At 40.5% G+C, this 27,971-nt stretch overlaps 1 protein-coding gene across 1 annotated transcript; it reads right to left on the minus strand.

Annotated features, from left to right (window-relative positions):
* Positions 1–404: 404 nt before the first annotated feature.
* On the minus strand, positions 405–27,368 carry syt11a (synaptotagmin XIa). The gene is made up of 4 exons (XM_026240924.1): positions 27,117–27,368; positions 10,739–11,628; positions 3,860–3,980; positions 405–3,752 (listed from the first exon to the last, which is right to left on the minus strand). The coding sequence occupies exons 1-4, from the start codon at positions 27,148–27,150 to the stop codon at positions 3,442–3,444; spliced, it is 1,356 nt and encodes a 451-aa protein (XP_026096709.1). The 5' UTR covers positions 27,151–27,368; the 3' UTR covers positions 405–3,441.
* Positions 27,369–27,971: the final 603 nt, after the last annotated feature.

Below are 27,971 nucleotides of genomic sequence, written 5' to 3' on the forward strand. Positions count from 1 at the left end.
TTCAAGGTAAAAATGTAGTTGCTGTAGTGGTGCTCAAATGTACTTCATAATAAATACTATGCAATATCATAGTGCTTATCCAAAAAAAAGCTGTGTCAAAAGAACTTGTCTTACCAACTGCTAAGGGGAAAACAGTACCAAGGGGTACTATTTTATGTATCTGGCTCAAAAAAGTTATGACCTTAAATGACTAACTTGCAAGACTAGTTTTAACAGTTTATGGAACCAGCCACAGTTCTGCTTGGCAAACTAGTCCTATTTTTGGATCTGTCACATTATCATGGAAAATTTGCAGATGGAAAATTGAGCAGGGGGGGGGGGGGGGGTAGGCAACAGCTTAAAGCTCAAGTTACAACTTGGTTTTAATTAATCTTCTGAGGAGAGAAAGAGGGGAAGGTCTGATCTAGTGTATCAGTTATTATTTTATTAGCACGTCCATTGTGTTAACAGTTTCAACATACAGTACAAGTCAGCATTAGTGTAACATACTGTATTTAGCGTAAACTCACAGCAGTATGCAGATATCTTGCCCTCAAAAGCATTACATCTCACACTCTATGTTAGATGTCCCTGAAGTTCACCTAGTGAAATGAGCAGTATTAACCTGGGCATATAAAGTAAATGTCATTCACTGTACTTACATTATACATAACTTGCATGTACTTACAAATATTGAAAAGGCCAGGTCATCTAGGTACAGTGGTTTTAGGGACACCTAAAATAAAGCTGAAACACTGCACTTTAACCATATCAACACTGTGGTATCCAAATGGACTAATATATTCATTGCAATGATTTTCTTCTCATCTCATTTTGGTCTTTTTTAGCATTCAGTGTTTCTGTACAACATACAACAGCACATAAAAAAACTGAGGGATTGTTAGGGACAAGTGGCAGGGCAGATAGCGCTCCAAAAGAGGAGGTTTACACAAAAAGAAACCATTTCCATTCCAAGTTAAACAGTTAGATACAAGAAGAGCAGAAAGTGCTACTGCCCACCAGTGCATTGTGGAACAAACACTCATTTACAATTGGTTATATCCATCTTCATGTCTTTTGTTATTGATATAAGACAAGCTTTTTATGCCCAAAAGATCAAAAAAGTTCCAAGTAACACAAGGAGCTGAGGGTTAAAATAAAAGAAAAAAACACAAGTGTATCATTTCACTTAGGTTACATTTTGAAGTTTGTCGTTTTTACAAAATTGGGTTTTGCTGTCATATAAACCACTAAATCTGTAATATATACACCAGTTTTGAAGCAGAAATTTGAATAGTGAATGCATGCAGGGTAAAAAACATTACAGAGGGTGGAAGAGTTCACCGTTGGAAATGTATAGCTTGGAAGTGAAATAGCAAGATGATGGCCACATGGTTTCTTAATTTTCTTAAAAACGTGATTGGGATTATTTTTTTTGCTAATGAACAATAGTAAATCTCATTATGTGCACTTAATGACTCAAAATGAGCTTGACTGCAGATATCGTGGAGAGAAGGATAACCATTTGCTGCTATATTAATTTCATGTTAAATATGAAATATCTCTAATGAGCCAGTCGTACCTTTTTCTCCTCTCCCCTTCCCACTTTCTGCCTTACTAACTAAATATGCGCCCATTCACACTGTGAATAATGCATGTTATCTGTCTCGGGCTGTGGGCACCAAATAACATCAGTGGGATCACATCCACACGCATTTTGCATGCCTTCAAACATGGACTCAGAGGCCTGTCTGAAGATGCAGTGTGAGCAGCTTCATCATGGTCACCAAAACTCATTTCACTCAGGGGTGAGATATCAACAACAACAATAAACGTTGGTCCATCTACTTTGGTTAGTTTTCGACAGCTGCCACTGATTGATGGTTACTGGCGCATGCCAAAATCCTAACTTTGATTTGGTCAGTTATTAGTCCTATCATAGATATTAGGTTTTTGATACATATATGTATATATATTTTTTTTCTTTTGAACACAAATCATAAAAATAAATACAGTACTCTAAGAAAGTGCAAAAACTGGTCTGAATCTGCATATGTCTCAGCTATAAGTCCAAGAACAGACATGCTTAAAGCCAAACAGGTTATTGAAGTAACTATGATTTCTAAATTGGGGTGGCTAAATTAAGTTATTTCCATGACACCATTTGTGTCAAAAGTTCAAATGTATATCTGACGATATTCAATTGTACTACGAAAAAAGAAACTAGAAGAGTACTAGTGTTACGCCTTATGATACATTATGTACAGTACATATTGACCAAAGAAGTTAAGAATGAGTTTTATGGCCTTAGGAATTAAGTGTGGCCTTAAAAACACATTTGATGGTAATAGAAACTGTGATGTTAGGTAAAGTACACTAAAAATGTACAAATTTGACAATTCTAAATATGCTAATATATGTCACATTTGGCTTTGACTGTTATTTAAATGATGTTTCCCTCCAACTTTTTTGACCAAACCTTCCCTGATCTATATGCTATGGTAGCACAGCAACTGGGTCAAAACATCCTTTGTGGTTCAATGGAAATGTGCATAGATATGCATAAAAAAAAGGAAAAACCAAATTGAATTTGAGTCTATGAATAATAGATATGTTGAGATGCGCCAACAACACGGAGAAATGAACAATAATGTATAAGTAGAGCTACAAATAAATAAACAGCTACAGCATATAGATGGGGAAAGTGTAGACTGGCTTTATTATGTAGAACACCAGAGCGTTTTCATAAATCAAATTCATTTTTAATCCTTTAACTTTAATGTTCAGTTGGTGGTTGGCTGAAAACTTGGCCTTGACGCCAGGTTTTGTTTAACTGACATTTTTAACAGAATTCTAATCTCAGTTTCAGCTGGATATGAAAAATAGCCATATTTCAACCTCGTCTTCTGTGGTAAGTATTAGCATATTAGCAAAAATGCTCATGATGGTGTCCCCTTTCATCCATTTTTATCCTACACTATCAAAACATTATTTCTTTTTTTACAAATGAATTTAAAACTCACTTTTTCTTACAACCTTCCTTCATCCTAAAAATAAAAGTCTCTCAATTTCTAGCATGCGGCTAATTTAATGTAGTGTATGTATATTGTGAATATGGCGATATACTGATGAAAGGCTCTGAGGATACTGTGGTATAACTCTCATCCAGGTATAATTCGCTTATAATCGACTTTTGTCAGAGCCAAAAACCACACTGACTATCATTTATTTCTTTTTGCTATGATGTATAAGTCTTTTTTGCTATGAGTTTGTTAGAGAACTTTCTAAGTTTCTTTTCTATTAGACTGCTCCTGGTCCTACGTCCTGACACACACACATCCTCTCATTCACTTATCTGTACTGGGAAAAGGAGAGATTGTTAAATGGGCTTCTTTCTATAAAGGGGCTGACAGGAAGGAAGTGGTATAATAGATTTTGCTTTCCCGATGTGTTAGCCAGACACTAGTACTCTATAAGGTTATGCCACTTGGCGATCTGCCGCCTTGGGTTGTCACAGACTTCCCTCCAGTGAGTCACCCCTGATGGAATTGGGCTTTGACCACCCAGAACCAGGCGACCCACGACCTCATTCTTCGTGGTGCGGTCAAAATCGATGACCAGAAACTCCACAGAAATGTCTGCCATAAGCTCAGCGGGAACATCATAGATAAATGATTCATTGAAAACGGGATTGAGTGTGCACTTCTTCACGTGCGTCTTCTTCTTGGCTATGCGCTTGCGGCCGTAGAAGACGTTCACTTTAACATAAGGGTCTGTAGAGGGAAATAAAGACATGAGAATTTGGTTAGTGACAAGTTGTTGGCATCATAAATGGGATAATTTGAATATGTATATATTTGTAGGTGTGCTGTGTACTTACTGCCGGACAGGCCTGTGATGTCCATGGTTGGCAGGTGTTTGGCCTTAAGGACTACTGCATTAAGCCTGTGAGTAACAGGCTGGTAAGACAGAGAGACCAGCAACTCCCCACGACTTTCACACTATGGAGAAACAGAACAGAATTTTAAGAAATGGCACAGAGATGTTTATAAGCATGAACAAATGTCTATCATGCAAACGACTAAGGACATGATGATGAGCCACCCTGTGATCCTCTTTCAGACTCTCTTCAGAAGTAAAGAAAGTCCATGCATCACTTCCAAGAGTAGTGGTGGCAAGGGAAACAATACCCATAATGTCTTAGTTAAGACCAGCTATTTAGAGTCGAGACCTGAGTAGAGTCAGAGTAATAATTTAGACCAGAAAAGGTCAAGAGGGTCCGAGTCAAGTCAAAGACCTGAAGAGCATGTGAGCAATTCACAAAGTGTAAAAAAGCTTTCCTTTTAGGGTGAATGAAGTATGGTTTTGCTTCAATTTCACACAAACCTCTGCAGCACACACACAGCGGGGGATCATATGAGTCCACAAAGTACCCACACTCTTGTAGTAATCAAGACTGGTCTGTCCAAATGCTCCCAAGGTTATTTAAAGATCAAGATTATCTTGTCATGAGTACTACTGAGTACTGCTATCACTCTTGTCCAAGGGTCTGCAGTTGCCATTATAGCCAACTCTGTTTAAAAATGTTGAGGGACCTAATGGTATCCCTGATTCTGGGAAGGTGGGGTTTGCAAATTATAAGATTAAGAGCTGAGCAAGTCTTACAACACAACTCTGTTCTCCTGGCGCTCCTGGTTGCTGGGACAAAGCCTGACCAAAAGTAAGATAGTGGTGTGTTGTATACCTCGTTTTTGGAAATTATCTCTGGATTGTCCTTTGGCCAAGAACAGGGGTGTCCAATTCTTCTTGTGGAGAGCCAATGCCCTGGTCCAATTCCTGGTTGGAGTTTAGCTCCAACTAAATGAAACACACCTGAACCAAGGTAAACGTCCTGGCAGGTACTGTATGTTGGGATAAATTGCAGCTAAACTCTGCAACACCTCCTGGCCCTCCAGGACCTGTATTGAACACCCCTGGCCAAGAGGAACAACAGAATGACTGCGGGATACACTGCTGGTGTCCGAAATATTGTCAAGGCACCTTCTGGCATTAGCAAAGTCAAGGTCCTTTAACAATCCAGAAGCACTGGCAGTGCAGGGCCTTTCCTTTCGGTACGCATGGAGAACTTTCCTTGTCCCATTTGATGTAACTCAGACTACCTGGATGAAGTCATTATCCACTCGGGGCACTGGAGGAACATCTACTTTATCTCCTGGACAGTGAAATTGACCATAGAGGAGGAGAGAGCATTCACTCCATTTACACCACAACCTGTCCTGCTCACATGGGACATTAAATCGCCACTTATTCCCCAGATGGTCAAGTTTGAAGGAGAACTGCAATGGTGAGCCATCTGTGCACCTGTCAGTTCTCCCTGTTCAATAGTGATCATATGGTCATGAGGGTAAGCAGGGGGGAATAATCAAAGGCACCTGTCCACTGTCACAAGAGAAGAGGACAAAAGGAGCGTTGGCATCTCTGCAAGTTATGGTTCAGCTCCCAAAGAACAGTGTTTTCTAACCGTCTCTTGTATCCTGACACACATGGGCACTGAAACCTTCAACAACCACTACTTAATACAACATAAGGTGACATTTAACCTGACTCTTCACAGTTTTTTAATGTCTGTGAGGGTTTGTGGTTTTCTTTTTAGCTGTACATGGAGGTACAGTCTCTGCAGGTAACTGTGCTTCTCATATGCCTGTTGACTTGTGGAATTTGACCATAGATACATTGGACCAAGTTAATCAAATATTGTGTAACTCTTCTGTTTAGGGACAGATTTTATATTACTTTCAGATATTAATAGCTTATTGGCTGATTATTAGTACAAATAAAGCACATGTTTAAAGCTGCGGTAGGGAACTTTTGACGCTCTAGCGGTTAATAAACAGAACTGCTTGCGTCTTGCGGAAAAACATCGTAGCCGGAACTACTTCTCTCTGTTTATGTCTATGAAGAATCACAAAGGTACTGGGTTACTCTGCCTCAATACCCCCGAAGCAATCTGAAATAGTCCGAATATAAACACTTATTATAGGTGCACCCTAGTGATTCAGGACAAGCTAAAAACACGGTTTGGAAAATGGATTCATGGTTTACTCGCTTATTATATACATTTTTCTACATTTTGAACACAAACAAAGTAACGGACCGCAGCTCTGATTGGTTGTTTTTTACCGGGAGCGCATGACTTTCTCTAAAGGCAATATGACCACTGGGAGGAGCCAGAGGAGCTTGATTTTTTTCACAGATTATCTGTCTCATATTCTACTGTCAGGACATAATGACAGGTTTAACAAATATCTAAAAAATATATTTTTACAAAGGTTCCCTACTGCAGCTTTAAAGCCTTGTTGTGCATGACTATATTTGCGATCCCTTAATCCTACCCCATTCCTACACTTAACAACTACCTTCCTAACTATTAATAAGCAGCAACTTAAGAGTTATTTAGGCATAGTTAATAGTGGGAATTCCTCCCCAAACTAAAGTGTGACCACATACTGAACACACGCGCATCTTTATATAGATTTATAAAGATACAAATGTTATTGTTACACCATGCTTCACTTGTATGTCATACTTGTAATCATCCAATTTACCCATGGCTGAATGTAATGTGTAAATAAATTATCTTTTTAAACAATATTTATCCATAATATATGAGATTTGGAGGTAATGCTTGAGTAAATTTGAGGATTTGTTGTGCATCTCTAAAGATGCACGAGGGATTGTGCTTTAGATACAGCCAAGCTTTTACATTTAAGAGTCTTTTCAAAAGTATAAAAATGCACATGAACACTTTAATACAGATACCTTTATATGAATGAGATCATTCTGTTTTCGCCTCTGCATTAACAAGGCTACTCTTATACCACATACACTCATTTTCTTCATCTTCCATGACAATGTTCTTGAAGAAGAGCTATAAGAAAGCGTAACGAGTATGGTGCTGCCGCAGTATGTCACTCACTCTTCATAATCACCCTTCTCTCTCTCCCAATCTCTCTCGACACACAGACTGCACCCCATCTGTTTCCTTCTCTCCCATAATCCTCTCTCTCTCTCTCTCTCTCTCTCTCTTTCTCTGTCTGTCTTTCTCTTAGCTGAATCAATTGTCCACCACTCCCAGCCAACACCCTAATGCTCCTGTCTTGTGGAGCCATAGGCACTGATTCGATTTAAGATGCTCTCTCTGTAGAAGAGTATAAAGCAGACAGGAAGTTCTTTGATTTGAACAAGCTTACTCTGCATATTTTCTATACTGATTTATAAAGCCATACACGAGAGGGAAAACAAACTATATGGAAATATAGCAGCGTATTAGGCTATGATTACTTGTTATGCAACCACTTTTAACAGTGTTCAGCTTGTGTTTGAGAGCAAATGGATGCCTTCCTTATAACACTCTCTATTTCATTGGGTGTTGTTTACTGAGGACTGTTTTACACATGATATCTGTTTTGTGCTATCACAAGTAAACAATACAATCCACTAAATACTGATACAAAAAAATACAAAAAGTCAAAGACATTTTGTAATCGCAAACTTTAGTAAATTTTGAGGTGGTGGGAAACGCACATGATCACATTACAGTGCAAATACTGATGTTTTGATGTTTCTGGGACAATATAAAAGAACTGCCTGGTCACCTAAAACAAGAGGTTTTAAATTTACTTTATAGACCTTACGATCAGAGAGACCTTACCTTCACGCTGTGGTAACACAAACGGAAAACAGAAGACAACAAACACTGCAATAAAAAGTGGCAGAGCTACATTAAGTGAACTTCAATTAACACAGCTGCTAATATAGCTAAAATATAACTAATAACTAAAATAACAGCAGAAGTCTGCCAAATTGTTGATGTATGCATGTATGTATCAAAGTATGTATTTAGCTTTTTTTTAAGTAATGTACATTGTCATTCAAAAGTTTGGGGTGAGTAAGTTTATAATACTTTTTATTTTGTAAGGACACATTAAACTGGTTAAAAGTGAAAGTAAATATTTATAATATAACAAATGTTTCTACTTGAAAAAAAAAAGTTCTTTTTAAACATTCTATTTATCAAGAATCCTGAAAAAAGGTTCCAAAAAAAATCTAAATTTCCACAAAAATGTAATTAAGCAGAACTATTTTCAATATTGATAATAATTAGAATTATTTATTGAGCAGAAAATCAGCATATTAGAGTTATTTCAGGGAAATATTTCTTTAAAGAAATTTAACATTTTAAACTTTAAAAAACATAAAAAAATCTTAGTAACCATAAATATTTTGAACAGTTTTTAAAGGTGTTAAAGTTGTAGTTCACCATATATTGTTTTCTAGGCTTTATTGTGTTTATGGAGTGCAGTCTAACATGTTTATGCTTTAAAGGTTTTTTTAATTGTTGGGATATATTTTAGCAATAGCCAAAAAAACTTTGTATGGGTCAAAATGATACATTTTTCTTTTTATGCCACAAATAATTAGGATATTAAGTAAAGATCATGTTCCATGAAGATATTTAGTAAATTTCCTAATGTAAATACATCAAAACTTTATTTTTGATTAGTAATATTCATTGCTAAGAATTTCACTTGGACAACTTCAAAGGCGATTTTCTCAGTATTTAGATTTTTTTTGCACCCTCAGATTCCAGGTTTTCAAATAGTTGTATCAACACAATTCCTCAATATCACGTGTAAACAGGCGTAAGAAACTACAGAAGCATAGCAAATATCAATCATTTTGATTGATTAAATAACTGAAGAGATGTTTCTTGTTTGGTTTGTGTGTGTCACTGCTAATGATGTGAGAATAAGCACTAGTTTCCAGATGGATGTACTGATGGATGTCCCGTCTGCAGACAGTGGCCTTTATGGCTGCACTCTCTGTCTGCAATAATGCCACTTTAATGGCTCGTGGATCAATAGACGCTCTTACAGCCCAGACGTGCAAATAAATGTGGAACAATATGGTACACGGCTACATAATATAACATCTATATAATTAGAAAGAATGATTTCAGAAAAATATGATTGATATGTTTGAGGTATCATGTTATAACATTGTAGAACATGCCATTATTTAGTAACTTAGGGTTTTAGGGTAAGGGTGTTGCTTGTCTGAACTTGAATGCCACATAAAACAGTTTCCTCTAAAAACATATATTTGTAATCTCACAGTTAAAGCCTTAAAAATCACAAGTCGAGAGCTAATATATCATCTTAAATGCCAAAAAAGGTTAAAAATGTCAACAGTAATGTGCCTCGGTCTGGAGAAAAGCTGTGGGATAATAGCTTCACTGAGCTGGAAGTGATGCCAGCGCCGCTGCTCTGAAACTGCTCGTATCAATCACAGGAACGCTTAACCTGGGGCAAAAGAGCTCAAAATCTTTTCTTTTACCTCATTTCCTAGATCAGGTTTGTGTCTAGAGAAGCCGTAGGAAGCCTTTCGCCCACAACGGCTGCTGCTAACCATAAAAAATCTTGGGAGACCCATAAAGGTTCGAGCAGCATCTCATGGGAATGATTATATTTAATGATCACTGTGGTGAATAACAGCTGAAGAAATATGATGCTGTTCGCAGGCCCATGTTTTCAACATTAACGAATGATGTAAGCTGGTTTTATAAAGATTGTAGTGAGGCATTGAAATTTTAGCAACTGGAAATATTTGGTAGGAATAGTTTTGCATGGCTGAAATCATTGACCGAAACTGTGACGTGTAAGTATTTTTTTCAAAGGTGCACGCAAAGGTTTACTTGGTGCACGCAATGTGGATAAACGATATTGATTAACAATATTGATTTCTGATTTTTAATCTCGATAAATCTCAAGATTAATCTGTTTTGAGCTGAAGCATGAATAAAACTTAAAAGATCAAGAAAACATTTGTAGCGAAGTCTCAGCTTTCATATTCTGGCAATAAAAAAATTAGGGATAGCCCAAAAAAGAAAATTTGCTGTTAATTTACTTACCCCTCAGGCATTTCTATATGTAGGTGACTATTTTTCTCCTAAGAATTTTACTCATCAAGACACATGTGCTGTAGTGATGTGACAATAAAAGTGTTTATTTTTTTATTTTGTTTTGAGACTTAACATATCATCAGGAGATACAAATATTAATTTTGTGTTGCTGATATGCTTTTTTGACTCTCAAAGTGATGGTAGCTGTTGATGTGCATTTTATTAATCAAGGACCGCGGTTTCAGATAAAAATCTTCTTTACTGTTTCTCCTACATCTTGGATTGCCTTGAGCAGCAATTTTTGGACTCTCCCTGTAATGTGTCGTAGCTATGGAAGCCCATTTCCGCTACTGACTAAAAAATAAGGTAATTGCGACTTTTCATATCACAATTCTGTTTATAACACAATTCTGACTTGCAATTGTTAGAAAAAAACTAAGTCAGAATTGCGATATTAACTTGCAATTCTGAGAAAAAAGTCTGAATTGTGAGATAAAAAGTCGCAATTACCTTGTTTTATTTTTTATTTCGTGGCGGAAACAATTCTATACAACAAAAACAAAATAATTGAAAAAAAAGACATAAAAACTGCCTTATGTGCAAATTAAATATGTGTACAAATATTTACTGACCCTTAAATACATTTAATTGATTGATTATTACACACAATTTAATTGTCATTTCGGATTTCAGCCAGGTGCATACTGAATTTCTGGTTTCGGTCAAGAATTTTCCTTTCGCTGCATCACTAATGATAAGAAACCTCTAAGATCCTATGTAAGGTCAAACAACACTCACCTGCGTGTTCCTCTTGCTGATTTGCTGGGTGATGTGCGCACGTCCCGTACTGGGGTCCACACCCACCAACGGCACCACCGCCTCCCCGATCACATCATCCCGCGCGAAGCGATCGAAGCTGAGCACCAGGAAGTGCAGCGAGAGCTCGGGCAGCGAGCTGTAAGGGATGCCGTAGAAGGTGAACGTCTCATCGAACACGGGCTCCAGAGTCTTCCTCAGGACACGCGTCTTCACCCGGTGCTTCTTCTCGGGCAGGATGGTCATCTTCACATAGGGGTCAGAGCTGCCCGCCTGCTCGTCCACTGCAAGGAGACCCTGTGCTCCTACGATGGTCACAACGAGGGCCTTCTTGGGGAAGTTGTAGTCGATGACCAAACTGAGCGTTCCCAGAGAGGGGGAGTCGAGACTGTGGGGCGACGGCGTCTTACTGGGAGCCTCGCTGCTGCTTCCTGAGCTGCTCTCCATACAGCAGTAGTCAGCCCGGATGGGCAGTGCCCTCTCCAGTCTGGGAGGTCCCACAGGCGCTACCAGGTGGTTCATCTCTAGGTGTGAGGTACCACCTTCAGGATCCGCATCCACAAGAAGCACGTCACCGTTTGGGGACCCACGACCCCATTCTCTAAACAGGGAGCCCGATCCTGAGCGCCGGCCCACCCGTACGATCTTCTTGCTGTTGCTGAGGCTCTCGGGGTAGATGCTGATGCCTTTGAGCATGTGGATGAACTTGTAGGGAGGGTCAACGGGTGGGTCGTAGGGGCCGCTGGTCAGCTTGTACGCACCTGTCATTTGACGATATCGCCGCTGACAGCACGTCCACAGAAAAACAGTCACCGTCACAGAGACAACCAAGACCCCTGCACCCAGAAAACCTGCAAGTACTGGGGACACATCTGAAAGAGACAGAGGCAGAGCATTAGTACACTTTACTAATCAGCATTTTTGCTAATGTCATAATGTCATTATACTGGAACTTGTATGTCAAGTATATACAGGGATGCACTGTATATAAAAAAATGCACTGAGTAAACAAGTTTGTGTAGCGACATGGTTTATTGCACAATCACTGTTTTAGATCAACCAGCTGTAATACTGAATAAGATTTCCATTCCAATCGAAAGCATAAATCTAGGCTATGCGCTGCCAGTTTCAGAGCAAAATGCAAAACCGAGACATATTGTTTATGATATGCTCTACTATAACCTATATCGGCAACACGCCAAAATTAAAGCTTTCTGATTTTAGGTTTGAACATGTTAAAAATTCTTAAAAAAAAAAAAAGAATGAATATGTAAATATTTGCATTGTAATTTTTAAGTGTGCTATAAAATAATTGTATTTTTACTTAATACTAATTTTTTATATATAAAAAAATAGTAGTATTATAACACCTTTGTTATTATTTTATTTAAAGGAAAAATGCTAAATATAAATGTGCAATAATACTAATATAACTGTTATTATTATTATTAATTATTTTATTTCTTATAATTGCATTTAATAGGTCACATTATGTGCAGTGTGTGCTTAAAAGAATGACAAACGATTTTGCCAATATTGCAAAGTCTCTCGACACTCTTTGTTATGATCACGTGATGCCATATTCTTTAGCATGGAAGACCATAGCACACAATAAGCACACAGCCTCATTCAAGGTAACGAAACATCTTTATACAACATACCACAGCAAACTGCTTTGTGTGACCTTGAACAAATACATAAAACTAGATCTCACAGCAAAGCACAGAAAGATTTTGCATGCACCCACTCAAATAAAACGTCAGTTTCTGCCCTCGGGCTTCAGGTTTGAGTTGCCAGAATATTACAGAAATGGAGCAAAGGGATCATTCACACAGCAAGCGATTGAGTTGCAAAGTAAATAAACTTGGGAACAGTTTAAAGCCATCATCTTAATTTTTGTGTTTGCATACAGTAGTGTGTGGTTTGTACTTTTAAAATGTATTTTGGACATGCAATTATAGAAATTATTTGAATTTATTACGGATTTTCAAGTTGTCTTGCCTTTTCGTCTATATATGCATTTTTATATACAAAATAAACATGCAGGGAACATCAAAAATTTTAACATGAATGAATAACCACAGAAACTAATTTCATGCAGAATCTTCAACAATCATTGCATATCAAAAAGAAAGTATTTTTACATTTAAAAATGTCTATTTTGTTGCATAACAAATACCTAATACTGCGCACAAGTCATTTTCTTCATAAATCAGTTTCATTTGGATGGCCACCCACATTCACAGAGCTGTGGGTGATAAAGAGATGGATGATGTTTCTAGAGAAAAACATCTGGTTTCAAAGTGAATTTAACAGAACAAACACGGCCAGCGATGGGATCAAACTGAGGTAAGAGACTGACCCAGTTAGAAACAGAAGAGAGAGAAACATAAGAGAGAGCAGAAAAAAACCTCAGGTCAGTTCAGACGAAGGCAAAAAGGACAACTTGAAACATTCACAACTAACCCATCGTACTTTAATAATTTCATGCATTGGTGAGTGAAACCGGAAATATTCAGCGGATATTTTATTAATTTGTAATTGGTTAGAACATGAAAAATGGATGTTCAAAATAACTTGTATGGTGGGGGGGGGGGGGGGGGGCGAATGCCAACCCTGGTTCTGACAGGTCAGTCGTGGCATTCAGTGGTCAAATATTTCACTGTTGTACGTCATAATGCTATATATCAGTCCACTCATCCAGTTAACTGAAACCAGTGCTTCTTTCATAACTGCCTTCATCTTGAATCTCATGGTGAGATCAAGTTATGGCAGAAAGATTGTATTTGTATGAGTTGAACGCCCATGAACATCACTCCAAAGTTGAATGGAAATGAGTGGGAGTCTCATAACTCAAGAGTTTCTGAGTTGGGGGCATGTCAGTGATAAAACATGTCAGACTCAATAGACTCGGTGTGTGTTTTAATGGTAAATTCAATTTTTGTGCAGTAGAATATAGAACAATTTGATTTACAGCATCTTCATCATTAGAATAAAAACAAGCAAAATCTCACCCAATGCACATTCTTTATTAATCATTTTGTAAATGTACTGTAGAGTTTAAAAATGGTCGGATTTCAGGTAGAAAAGGTAAATTGCGATCTTGCTCTAATCAAAGTGATCTGAATGTGTCAAACGTATAATTATAAACTTCCCAAGAGGAAATCGTAGTAAATGACCTTCAGCCATTACTGGAGGATTGTTGCAGTATTTATCATATTTATAGGTCAGTTGTTGTTGTTGTAGTTTTTCATTTAAAATAACACGTTTTAAGCTTATATACAGAAAACACTATAAAATTATAGATATTTCCCGGCCACGTATTTATTAATATGCATTTATTGTAGTAATCAGTTTTATGATGGCAAAAGCAAATATATACAATATCACAATGTTTAAAGATTTTAATTAATATATATCAATCTCTGCAATGAAATTCATATTTATTTATATATTTATTTATATATTTTATATATTTTCTTTTTACATATTTCTATATTTACTAAAATAATAATTTAAATATCTGCAGGTGAATCAATGTGAAAACAAATATTTTAATTTGATTAAAATCTGTAATATAGATGCCCACTAGAAGATGTCTGTCAAAATAAAAGTCCCTCTTCCGAAACAAAAACTCATACAAATGTAAACAGCTGCTATGATAATTAAACAATTCCAAGTATCTGTAACGCGCTTCTCAGGAAAGACACGACATTATAAATAAACAGATAGTTATTAACTGAAACAGAACAAGTGTCAACTAATTAGGAACCAAGGAAACTAAGAAACGACAGGAACAGAACACAGAACACTAAAACCAAACCAGAACATAACAGAATACATGTGATAGTAGCAGCTAATAGTGACCTCAATAACTATTGAACAGAATATTGAAAATATGAAAACATTAGCCTAAAACAAACAGCAATGTGGGAACTGATCAACCAATTAGCTCGCACGGCCTGGATGACATCATCAGAAAATGGAAGTTGTTTTAAAGATGAAGCATTTCATGTTGACTTTAAGAAACTTCTCATTGGTTCTGTGTGGAGCACAGTCAGTCCTTTCCACTGGCTCCATTTTCTTTGTCATTCCCTTTCTGTCTCATCCTCTTTCATTTCTCCATTTACTGACACTCTTCCCTATTCTCTCTTTGTTAAATTCATTTCACACCCTTCTTTCTTCGCCCCCTCTCTCCTCCCCTCTACTTCTCTCATCGCCTCTTTTCTCTCGCCAAACTCCAGGGCCCGGGTGGTGAAGTCCTCGGGTCGCGGTGGCAACAACAGGTCCCTCTCTTTGCTCACGGCAGCCAGAGCTGACTGGAATAATGAGTCGGGCCCAGCTTCAGTGAGCTGATGAGAACAGGATGTGCTCTCCTGCCCCGCACAACAGCCTCCTTAAGAAACGCCAGCCAATGGGAACGCAGAAACCAACCACATGCCCGAGTAACAACATACAACAATAACGTCTTGGGAGACAAGCCACCAAAAACACTTCCAGCTGAAAGTGTAAACTTAATGAAACAGTATGCCACAAAATTACAGCCAAATGTGTTCTCTGACAATATACTGTATTTAATATATTTAAACTGAAATATATTTCAGTTTAAATTCATGTTTTATGCATGTTAATAGTTTTTTTGACCCACTTAAGTAGGACTTCAGATCATAATTTTCTGTAATCGCTTCATTACGTCTGTTGTCTTTGAAATATTTGGTTTACTGTCCTTGTGGGGACTCTCTATAGGTTTAATGGTTTTATATTGTACAAACCATATATTCTATTGACCCTACACCAACCCTACTGTACATCTAAACCTACCCCGACACAAAAATGTATACATTTTTACATTCTCAAAAACACATTCTGTATGATTTATAAGCGTGTTTTTCACCTGGTGACCTTAATTTAGATCCCACGAGTTCCCTTGAGTCCCCACCGGGATAGAAAAACATGTACACACAGAGACACACAGCATTAGCCACATTTCCGACAGCAAATTTAGCTGCTTTAGTGTAAAACATCAGTAATGCTCTGCTGTCTATTACTGCAGCTCATCAAACACTCAAGAGTGACCCTACGGGTTTACTGAGACCTCGATTAAATCTAGTAATCTAGGTTGTTAGTTCATGAGTGAGGGTTGTTCATGAAACACTTTTAATCTGACATTTAATCTAAAAGTGTATTTAAGTGTGTTAAGAAACATAGTCATGGAAGTGGACTTAAGTAGCCTTTTATTTCGTTAATATATCATCTGCAAGTTCTATTTATTATACATGTATTTTTAATATTTTAAGTACACTAAAAGTGCACATTTAATAAAATTAGATGCACTTATTTTTCACAAGTGTATTTGTCACAGTGTCTGGGTTGTTGTTCCCCGGGGTTCCACTAGATGTCCTCCTTCTCACGGTGTCTGTCCCAGATCACTTCCTGTTCCCTTATATGGTCACCTTCCTCCTTGTTACGTGATTGATTGTTCACCCCACCTGTCTCCTGTTTCCCAATTATCCTTCTGTGTATAAATACCCAGTCTGTCTTAGTCTATGTTACGGAGTCCTTGTTTGATGTCATTGTGTTTCAGGTCCATCAGTCTTGCTTTGTCTTACCCTATGTGTCTCATTCTCTCGTTCCACCAGACTTCCTCTACCTTCCCGTTCTTCCGAGTTCCCCGTTTCATCCGGTTCCCTTTTTGTTTGATTTGTCTCTCATGACTGTTTATTTTGTATTTACCCCTCTGTTTAAATAAAACCCTTACCTGCATTTGGATCTACCCTCTCTTTGTGTTTTTCCCCAATACCAATCGTGACAGAAGGACTCCGTCATGCCTAGATCCAGCGGTGTGGGATTTCGAATCGGTTCCCCAGCCACCATGGAGGAACGGAGGGGGAGATTCCAGAACTTAATCACCCTTCATCAAGAGGGAAGTGAGGTGGGTGGCCTGGCGCAATTGTTTTGGACTATGGCAGTCGGGCTAGGTTACAATGATGCAGCACTAAAGGATTTATTTAATAATTGCCTGGATGATCCTTTACCTCCATGGGAAATGAAGGGGTTAGAGATACTGGACTTTTGGGGGTTTACCAATTACCTGCACCATCGTGCCCAGTGGGATGCAACAACCACACCAGAGTGTCCAGACAAGGCTGCCAGCTCAGCCCCACAGCACAAGATGGGCGCCAGCCCAACCCCACAGCACAGGATGGCCGCCAACCCAGCCCCACAACCCAAGATGGCCACCAGCCCAGCCCCACAGCCCAAGATGGCCGCCAACCTAGCGTCACAGCCCAAGATGGCCGCCAGCCCAGCACCACAGCTCAAGATGGCCGACTCAACGCCACCGACTCCCCATCGTAGAGGGCGGAGGAGGAGACAGGCAGCTGCTGTTCCCGAGGCCGAGGCGGTGCCCGATGCTGTTCCCGAGGCCGAGGTCGTTCTCGGGGCGGTGCCCGATGCTGTTCCCGAGGCGGAGCCCGATGCAGTTCCCGATGCTGTTCCCGAGGCCGAGGCGGTGCCCGATGCTGTTCCCGAGGCCGAGGCGGTGCCCGATGCTGTTCCCGAGGCCGAGGCCGAGGCAGTTCCCGAGGCGGAGCCCGATGCAGTTCCCGAGGCGAAGCCCGATGCAGTTCCCGATGCAGTTCCCGAGGCGGTGCCCGATGCTGTTTCCGAGGCGGTGCCCGATGCAGTTCCCGAGGCGGAGCCCGATGCAGTTCCCGAGGCGGTGCACGATGCAGTTCCCGAGGCGGTGCCCGATGCAGTTCCCGAGGCGGTGCCCGATGCAGTTCCCGAGGCGGTGCCCGATGCAGTTCCCGAGGCGGTGCCCGATGCAGTTCCCGAGGCGGTGCCCGATGCAGTTCCCGAGGCGGTGCCCTATGCAGTTCCCGAGGCGGTGCCCGATGCAGTTCCCGAGGCGGTGCCCGATGCAGTTCCCGAGGCGGTGCCCGATGCTGTTCCCGAGGCGGAGCCCGATGCAGTTCCCGAGGCGGTGCCCGATGCTGTTCCCGAGGCCGAGGCAGTTCCCGAGGCGGAGCCCGATGCAGTTCCCGAGGCGAAGCCCGATGCAGTTCCCGATGCAGTTCCCGAGGCGGTGCCCGATGCTGTTTCCGAGGCGGTGCCCGATGCAGTTCCCGAGGCGGAGCCCGATGCAGTTCCCGAGGCGGTGCCCGATGCAGTTCCCGAGGCGGTGCCCGATGCAGTTCCCGAGGCGGTGCCCGATGCAGTTCCCGAGGCGGTGCCCGATGCAGTTCCCGAGGCGGCCCGATGCAGTTCCGAGGCGGTGCCCGATGCTGTGTCCGAGGCGGTGCCCGATGCTGTGTCCGAGGCGGTGCCCGATGCAGTTCCCGAGGCGGTGCTCGATGCAGTTCCCGAGGCGGTGCTCGATGCAGTTCCCGAGGCGGTGCCCGATGCAGTTCCCGAGGCGGTGCCCGATGCAGTTCCCGATGCTGTTCCCGAGGCGGAGCCCGATGCTGTTCCCGAGGCCGAGGTCGTTCCCGAGGCGGTGCCCGATGCTGTTCCCGAGGCCGAGGTCGTTCCCGAGGCGGTGCCCGATGCAGTTCCCGAGGCGGAGCCCGATGCAGTTCCCGAGGCGGTGCCCGATGCAGTTCCCGAGGCGGTGCCCGATGCAGTTCCCGAGGCGGAGCCCGATGCAGTTCCCGAGGCGGTGCCCGATGCAGTTCCCGAGGCGGTGCCCGATGCAGTTCCCGAGGCGAAGCCCGATGCAGTTCCCGATGCAGTTCCCGAGGCGGTGCCCGATGCTGTTTCCGAGGCGGAGCCCGATGCAGTTCCCGAGGCGGTGCTCGATGCAGTTCCCGAGGCGGTGCCCGATGCAGTTCCCGAGGCGGTGCCCGATGCAGTTCCCGAGGCGGAGCCCGATGCTGTTCCCGAGGCGGAGCCCGATGCTGTTCCCGAGGCGGAGCCCGATGCAGTTCCCGAGGCGGTGCCCGATGCTGTTCCCGAGGCCGAGGTCGTTCCCGAGGCGGTGCCCGATGCTGTTCCCGAGGCCGAGGTCGTTCCCGAGGCGGTGCCCGATGCTGTTCCCGAGGCGGAGCCCGATGCAGTTCCCGATGCAGTTCCCGAGGCGGTGCCCGATGCTGTGTCCGAGGCGGTGCCCTATGCAGTTCCCGAGGCGGAGCCCGATGCAGTTCCCGAGGCGGTGCCCGATGCAGTTCCCGAGGCGGTGCCCGATGCAGTTCCCGATGCGGTGCCCGATGCAGTTCCCGATGCTGTTCCCGAGGCGGAGCCCGATGCTGTTCCCGAGGCGGAGCCCGATGCTGTTCCCGAGGCGGAGCCCGATGCAGTTCCCGAGGCGGTGCCCGATGCTGTTCCCGAGGCCGAGGTCGTTCCCGAGGCGGTGCCCGATGCAGTTCCCGAGGCGGAGCCCGATGCAGTTCCCGAGGCGGTGCCCGATGCAGTTCCCGAGGCGGAGCCCGATGCAGTTCCCGAGGCGGAGCCCGATGCAGTTCCCGAGGCGGAGCCCGATGCAGTTCCCGAGGCGGAGCCCGATGCTGTTTCCGAGGCGGTGCCCGATGCAGTTCCCGAGGCGGTGCCCGAGGCGGTGCCCGATGCAGTTCCCGAGGCGGTGCCCGATGCTGTTCCCGAGGCGGAGCCCGATGCTGTTCCCGAGGCGGAGCCCGATGCTGTTCCCGAGGCGGAGCCCGATGCAGTTCCCGAGGCGGTGCCCGATGCTGTTCCCGAGGCCGAGGTCGTTCCCGAGGCGGTGCCCGATGCTGTTCCCGAGGCGGAGCCCGATGCAGTTCCCGAGGCGGTGCCCGATGCTGTTCCCGAGGCGGTGCCCGATGCTGTTCCCGAGGCGGTGCCCGAGGTTGTTCCCGAGGCGGTGCCCGATGTTGTTCCCGAGGCGGTGTCCGTTACAGTTCCCGAGGCGGTGACCACAAGGCCGTGGTGGTCTTCGGCTCCGCCCTGGGAGACTCTGGCGGTGACCACGAGGACGTGGTGGTCATCCGTTCCGCCCTGGGGGACTCTGGCGGTGACCACGAGGACGTGGTGGTCGTCCGCTCCACCCTGGGGGACTCTGGTGATGACCATGAGGACATGGTGGTCTTCTGCTCCGCCCTGGTGGACTCCGGCCTCGACCACAGAGACGTGGTGGTCTTCCGCTCCGCCCTGGAGGGTTTTGACTTTGACCACAAGGCCATGGTGGTCTTCCGCTCCGCCCTGGAGGGCTCTGGCCTTGACCACACGGCGGTGGTGGTCATCTGCTCCGTCCTAGTGGACGCCTCAACATGTCCTTCATGGACTTATGTTTTGTGTTTTTTGAGTTCTGTTTCTGTCTGTTCCTTTTAGTTTAGTCTGGCCCTCCGTCCCTCCCCCTGTACCTCCTCCGGTCCTCCTCCCTCCTGGTCTCCCGGTTTTATGTATCATTTCTGGTGTTTGTTCCCCTTGTGTTCCTTTTCTGGCCCTCCGTCCCTCCCCCTGAGCCTCCACCTGTCCGCCTCCCTCCTGGTCTCTGTGTCATGTTTTGTCTTTAAGCGTCTGGTAGCCGCTCCGTAGAGGGGGGGTACTGTCACAGTGTCTGGGTTGTTGTTCCCCGGGGTTCCACTAGATGTCCTCCTTCTCACGGTGTCTGTCCCAGATCACTTCCTGTTCCCTTATATGGTCACCTTCCTCCTTGTTACGTGATTGATTGTTCACCCCACCTGTCTCCTGTTTCCCAATTATCCTTCTGTGTATAAATACCCAGTCTGTCTTAGTCTATGTTACGGAGTCCTTGTTTGATGTCATTGTGTTTCAGGTCCATCAGTCTTGCTTTGTCTTACCCTATGTGTCTCATTCTCTCGTTCCACCAGACTTCCTCTACCTTCCCGTTCTTCCGAGTTCCCCGTTTCATCCGGTTCCCTTTTTGTTTGATTTGTCTCTCATGACTGTTTATTTTGTATTTACCCCTCTGTTTAAATAAAACCCTTACCTGCATTTGGATCTACCCTCTCTTTGTGTTTTTCCCCAATACCAATCGTGACAGTATTACTTTTCACAAGTCACAAGTATTGGTTTTTTAATGCATTTTATCAAAAATTGGATAGGAAATTAGTGGCACAAAACAATTTCCCATCTCTTCTCAATAAGTCACAGAATTTTGTATCTTCAGTATAGTTAAAATCCCTAAAGAAAGAGCAATAGTGATATTGATGCTTGCATTAAACATTAACGTTATCATTTCTGGTAGCATAAACCTGCTCTGCACTGAGAGTAGTAAGAAATATACAGCCATTTTAAGACAAAGAGATGAAAAAAGAAGGAATGATGTAAGGTTTAAGAATATATCATATAAAGATACCGTATGACACAGAAAAAAGAGCAAGAAGTAATGCTAGGTTAAAAAGAACAGAGAGACATAAGACGTTTGAAACTCCGGTTTGAAAGCAGCATCTCTGATACAGAACTCAAAATAAATCCATCATTTTTCAGTAATGCATTTCTCTGACATCTGCGAGCACAGCTGTTTAATACTACACTTGAAAGTTCAACCCCATTGGCTTTATATTTCCTGTCATTTAACCTAAATTATTCTGGCTTTCTGTTTTTCCCTCTTTTATCTATTTTCCCCCCAGCCTCGGACGACTCCACCCTGCTTCAGTCCACACAAAGGCCAGAGCGTCCCCGACTGGACACTCTCGACCCCCTGAGGGACTCACAATCACATGACGTCTCTTTTGGCTACATGTTTAAAAGCCGGCTGCTTCGGTTGCTTAGGAACGACCCCACTGAGAGACGAAGAGCAGGGAAAAATCATTTGGTCCAGCCGATACACCCAGCTCTCGCTCTGGTAATTGTTTTAAAAAAAGATAAATTAGTGTCAGTATTCAAACTGAAATCTGACATGGAAGTTACAAGGAAACAACTCTGAATACTGTAACTATTAGCAGTCGATGCTAGGGCTTTTACTATTGCTTATATTTATTATTATGGATTGAACAAACATTTGACAATAAGCATTACATGTTTCTGCTACAAACATGAATGAGGCCTCAAATCAAGTGTGCTGTTACTTTTCAGTTACAGTAAAGTCATTCAACTTTTGTCGTGTGGATTAAAAAGGAAACTGGTACAAAAATCCTATAGACTTGCATAAAAACCATAACCTTATGTGAAACATAAGTGCACTTAATTGCATTGAACGTGCACTTTTAGTGTATATTTTATGTGTAAATAGTTTATATAGTGTATATAAAAGTATATTATATATAATCCCCATATATAAAGTTAATTCAATAAAAAGCTAATCAAGAACACTTGAATAGAGACAGTTTCTTAACACACTTAAGTGGACTTTTAAAATGTGCATAATGTCAGATTAAATGTTTTACTTTAAATGCCATTTTAAATCATTATATTTTAATAGTTTGTCATTGTTAAAGAAGTGCATTTATATTGATGTGTTGGCTAATATACTAACTAAAGCACTTAAAGGATTTGATTATAATTTTAACTGTAGTGCGTTATTTATTATTACATTTCAAGTTAACATTTGAAATGAACTAAGTTGTAACTTCATCTTTATAAATGTGTAATTACAAATACATAACACACAAGTTTCAATAGAAATTCCATTAAAGTAGATTTTAGTTAAAATATACATTCTTGCCAGTACATTCAGCAGTACACCATTTTTCAAAGACAATAGAAGAAATTGCTACTTAAGTCCTACTTAAGTAGGTGAAAGATGGCTCTTAATTTCCACTAATTGTATATATATATATATATAAAAAAAGAAAGAAAATAACAACACATTTTCATTTAATTGCAATTAACTTTGTGTCACAGATTGTTTCATTTAGTTTGCACTTAAGTATATTTCTTTAAAGGTATATTATTTCCATAATAAGCGCTTTGAGTGTCTAGAAAAGCGCTATATAAATGTAAGGAATTATTATTATTATTATTATAATAAATACTCTTTTTAAAAAAAATACACTTAAGTGTACTTTTATTTCACAAAGGTCTACAATCCAGAATATCTGGCCTCTGATTGGTCAAAAATTCCACTTAGCAACAGACTAAAATAACTCTTAGCAACCAGCACAGCATAGTGAGAGCAAATCTTCTATTTTAAATGAGCCGTCTTTTAATGCTCACGAATGTGCAATGGTCCTCTCGACACATATTAATGTACATCAGCACAGCTCATTCCTCAAAATACCAATAATTATCTACGCCAAACACACGCCTCTGATTATGACACACCACATAATGTGCTCCAGACACACAACCGGGAGCCCAATAGGAGTGTGTATGCATGTGGGCACACATGATTAACAATAAGCAGGACTAAATGGCCCACAAATGAGAAACGATCCCATTGTCTGTAGTCACCGCTGAGCTGGACAGCAGGGTGGAGCTCGTGGTGACTACAAATGAAGAGAAAGCAGAATGAGAAATCATGAAGTTAAGAAAAGATGATCACGGAGCGGACAGGTGTGAATAATGACGCTCAGCACTGCGATGCTCTCGGCTTTCACTGGTTCTTTTGATTTTGCTAATATGCCGCCCGCAGTTTTGTTCTCTGTTCAGGATCACAAAGAGGTTTAGTTAGCTGCCATGTGAGGACGATATGACAGCTTCAGCTGAGTGAGAATGAGGATCAGCAGCAGTCGTGTTGTAGAGAGACACTGTGTGCTGGATTTCAGCGGGGACAGGGAAGACGTGTCACTCTGACACCAGTCACATGCATAAATCAGGCCATTGTTCAGTCACTGCAGCTTCACACACACACACACACACACACGAGAGAGAGAGAGAAAGAGAGAACGAGATGTATACATGTTGCTGATATGTGTGATAAACTGAGATCAAATATAGTCAAGGCTAGAAATTCACTTCAAAGACTCTTCGGTTTCAAAACCAACTCTTGAACTGAATTATTAATAGTTTTTAACTCTGCAGTAAAAAGAGTTGGAGAAGGATCAGTTTTAATCACTTTCTAACAGTCATGTAATCAAATAAGATAAAATAAAAGGGACAAGCTCTTCCTTACACAAACACACACACAAACACACACACACAACTAAATCTGTCCAGAAGACATCAAGTTGTGATCAATGAATCGATGAAACCTCCATCTAAACATGTTAATATTAAAATGTGTTTCTTGTGTAAATAAGTTTTTATACATTTAGGGAAAAACAACACAGAATCAAACTAAAGAATTTACTTACACAAATAAAACAAAGCAATATATCAATAATCTCTTTAAGATAAAAACCGCAGGAAACCAGAGAAAACACTACACTGCATAAAATGCTATTTCAGTTTTTCTATACTTCAAACTTTCACATTTAACATTCATTTGTAATTGTGAAATTAACTAGCAGTTTCTGAGTGAAAATCTTTTTTTACCAAATCTGTTTTTGGTGAATCACATTGAATTAAAGATGACATTTTTAAGTAGAAATGCTAAGCTATTTTCGTGTAAAAAAGCTCCAATATTCGTTGTTTTATTTACTTTTTTTTTTTTTTTTTTTTACAGTACGTTACAGTGTATAATGAAATTCTAAGATAATAATTACCAAATTTTACCAATAAAATGAGGTCATTTTTAATCGGACTCATTCAAGAAGCATGACATCACCCTATCTTCTTCTGCTGCCAACATTAGATTCTCCATTAAACAAGCACAAGAGAGCTGCTATCGACATTTGAGACTTGACCTGGTCACCTCACTTCCTGAAAGCATTTTCTTGGTCCTATTTTGCTCATGAAAATGATGTCCTGCAAGCCCAGCCGACTCTTTGCTCAATCAATGACGTCACTGTTATCTGAGAGGACTTGGCATTGGATTAATATTGATACAGACTCAGAAACCAGCTTCTAGGTTCACTATTTGCAATAACTGACACCCTTAACCAACTGTAAATTGTCTTTGCACACTGAAAGCTAAAATGCTACAAAATCTGAGCATAATAGCTGTGTAACATACAGTATCATACAGTGATATTACAGCGTGGGTGTGGCTATACAGTGTAAATAGAAACATATCAGGCAGTGTGTGGCAGTAATATCTGTCTTTTTTTCCTTCTTTTTTTATCATATGGCACCTGGTTAAGGTACAGTGATATGCAAACTTGTTTTATGTTATATAATAACATTCTGGTAAACAATTTGAAGTGTCATAACCAAGTCGTTATTAATGAAACCTCTTCATGTTAATCGAAATATCAGCGATACTTGTGAAGAAAATGTCAATTTCTTAATAAAGATTACGTATTATGGAAATAATATACTTAACTGAACTACTTACTCAATATGTTTTTAACACAGTGTTGCGTATCAACTGCAGTTAAATGAAAATGTACATTTAAATTAAATGCATTTAGTTGAAGTTTACAGTGATTTTAGACCCATGTAACAGGAAGTACATGCAATTTCATAATTACTTTGAAATATGGTTCAATTCAGTGTATTTAAAAATATATTACATTTAAATGTAATATTGAAAAACAAACGACAGTTAAAATGATAATCTTTACTTGTGCTGTATTATGTCAGTCAACACATCAAAATAAGGGCACTTCTTTGAAGCATGACAAAAGATCATTAAAACGTAATGGTTTTAAAATGTACTTTAAAGTGAAACTATTATTTTGATCATTTGACATACTTTTTAAAAGTGTACTCAAGTGTGTACTCAAGAAACAGACTTGAATTGTCTTTTAATCGATTAATATTATATTATCTGCAACTAGAGTTTTATATATATTTTAAGGATTTGAAGTACACTACAAGTGCACATTTAATACAATTAAGTGCACTACATTTTGGTTGCATTCCATTCTATTTCTGTGCTGGATAGCTCCGCCCACAGTTAAATCTCATTGGCCAAAACCCCACTTCACATAACTGTACATGATGCACATACATCCAACATCGTCCTGGTTTTCTATTGTTCTGTCACATCAAACTGCATTTTCGCTTGAAGAGTAGACAAACAAATCACTTGTAATACTGAAGAAGCAAAGGGTTTAATCTTCCCTCACGGCTTCTGAAATCCCAAATCTGTGTTTATCTGGCTGACTGGTCCTGGTTATTTTCCTCTCGAGCGCACATCTTGCTGCTGATTCTGCTCCTACGCACTGAATTGTGATCCAAGATGCCTCAGACGTGTTCCTAAAATACCTGACCCAAACTACATCACACGCATTCACCAGGAAACGCGTCAAAACCGCACACCTCCCCCTGCGCATGACATAATCCCCATAAAGACGAACAGAAAACAGTGAATATATCCGACCGTTGATGAACAACTTATATTGGTTATAATTAGGAACTTGATGAGATAGCCCAAATAGCCAGTCCACTATTTACAGTATTTATATAGATATATATAATTCCTATATTATATTGAGTTGGCTACTCAGTAATAATCATTGACAATTTTTGCTATCCAAAAATGAGTGGTGTATTTGATCTATCACATCATACCCATTCATTTCTGTAAAAATCATCTATGCTCTGTGGTGTAAAAAAATAGGACCAATAATAAAACAGTGATATGAGATTGTCATAAATTCATATAAAGTGTATTATGCATAGATAATGTCTTATAATACACCCTATTATCACCACACTTATTATATATTAGCATGTAACAGGCTACTTATATAGTAATATACGGAATATAGTAGCTAATATATGATCAAAACGTGTTCATTATGCTATTTACAACTGAATAGCCTAGTTTGACTTTATTTTTAAAAAGATATCGCACTAATAACAATAATGCATGTTATATGGCATTAGAATGCAATGCTTATTATAATGCATGATATTTTGATGTTTCACGTAAAGTGTTATCTATGTGCCAATGGTGAGGAATACACTGAATAAAGCAGCAGCTGGTGCTCGTGCACTCAACAGACATGACGTCATGCACGCGGTGCCACAGCAGAGCTAGAGTTTAGTTGATCTAAACATGCCTTTTCTATAACAAATGCATTTATTCCTGCTTTGGGAATCTATTTTAGATGAGACCAGTCACCAGCTGACACTGCTCGTGTGTAGATGAACACACTTCATGGTCTGTCAGGTCAATCGTGGAGGCTTCATCTGCGCTTTTTACACTTCACTGGTGAATATTAAGATGTTCTGCTTATCTATTTTATACTAAGCCATTTCCATTTCCCATGTCCTATTCCTAACTATAATAGAATATATCATAAACTGATTTAAATAGTTAATACTGTAAACATAATGCGAATAAAATATTGCTCGGAACATTAAGTGAAAATAAATAATAATCCCATTAATCTAAAATATGATTCCAATATTAATAAAGTCCAAATAAACAAGTATCGAATCATGTATGCTAGTGATCTCGCTTAATGTAGGATCAAAGATGTTCACTCACCATAGCTTGGTTTTATATTAGTCATCTCAGCCATTTTGAAGTCCGGTGGCTTGGCTGTGATCAGAAAACAAAAAAATTAAAAAGCCAAGGGAATGAATTTCTATTTTATTTCCATGAATTTCTCCAGAGCGATCCTCCAGCTGAAATGGGTGGCCGAGCTGTGGATGTTTTCTTCTGTGCCTGCGCGCTCCTTAAGGATGCGCTCGGTGACGCGCCCGCGCTCCCGCCTCCTCCTCCTCCTCCTCCGCTCCAGATGCGCGTGTGATGATGAAGATGCTCAGGGCGGATGCAGCGCCTACTCAACCTAAAATCATATACAAACCCTTCAGCTCCACCTACAGTCCTACTCTATTCTTACATTATAGCCTAACATTATGTCATATTTAAATGTACATTATTTAAAATGGATAATATTTTTGTGAATAATTTAATTATTTATTTTAGAATAATAAGCACGTTTAAAATATACCATACTAGTTTTTTCATTGTATAAAACTAAATATTACTTGGATATTTATATAATTTTTTCCACGAATATAAATTTATATAAATGCGAACTTTCACTAATGAATAAATTTCCAGGTCTTTTCCAGCTGCTTTTGATGACTTTTATTTATAAGTAAATGATTCGTAATTAAATTGAAATATTAAAATATTTAATATATATATATATATATATATAATATATATATATATATATATATTGAAATATTAAATATCATTTATTTTCCAATTTTAATAATAATAATAATATTGATTCACTTATAATTAAAAGCAATCAAACAGCTGGAGAAGACATGTAAATTAATTAAAAAAGTGATTTACATAAATGAAATATTATATATATATATATAT

This window comes from Carassius auratus, linkage group LG44F, assembly GCF_003368295.1.
Source record: "Carassius auratus strain Wakin linkage group LG44F, ASM336829v1, whole genome shotgun sequence".
NCBI classification, from domain to species: Eukaryota; Metazoa; Chordata; class Actinopteri; order Cypriniformes; family Cyprinidae; genus Carassius; species Carassius auratus.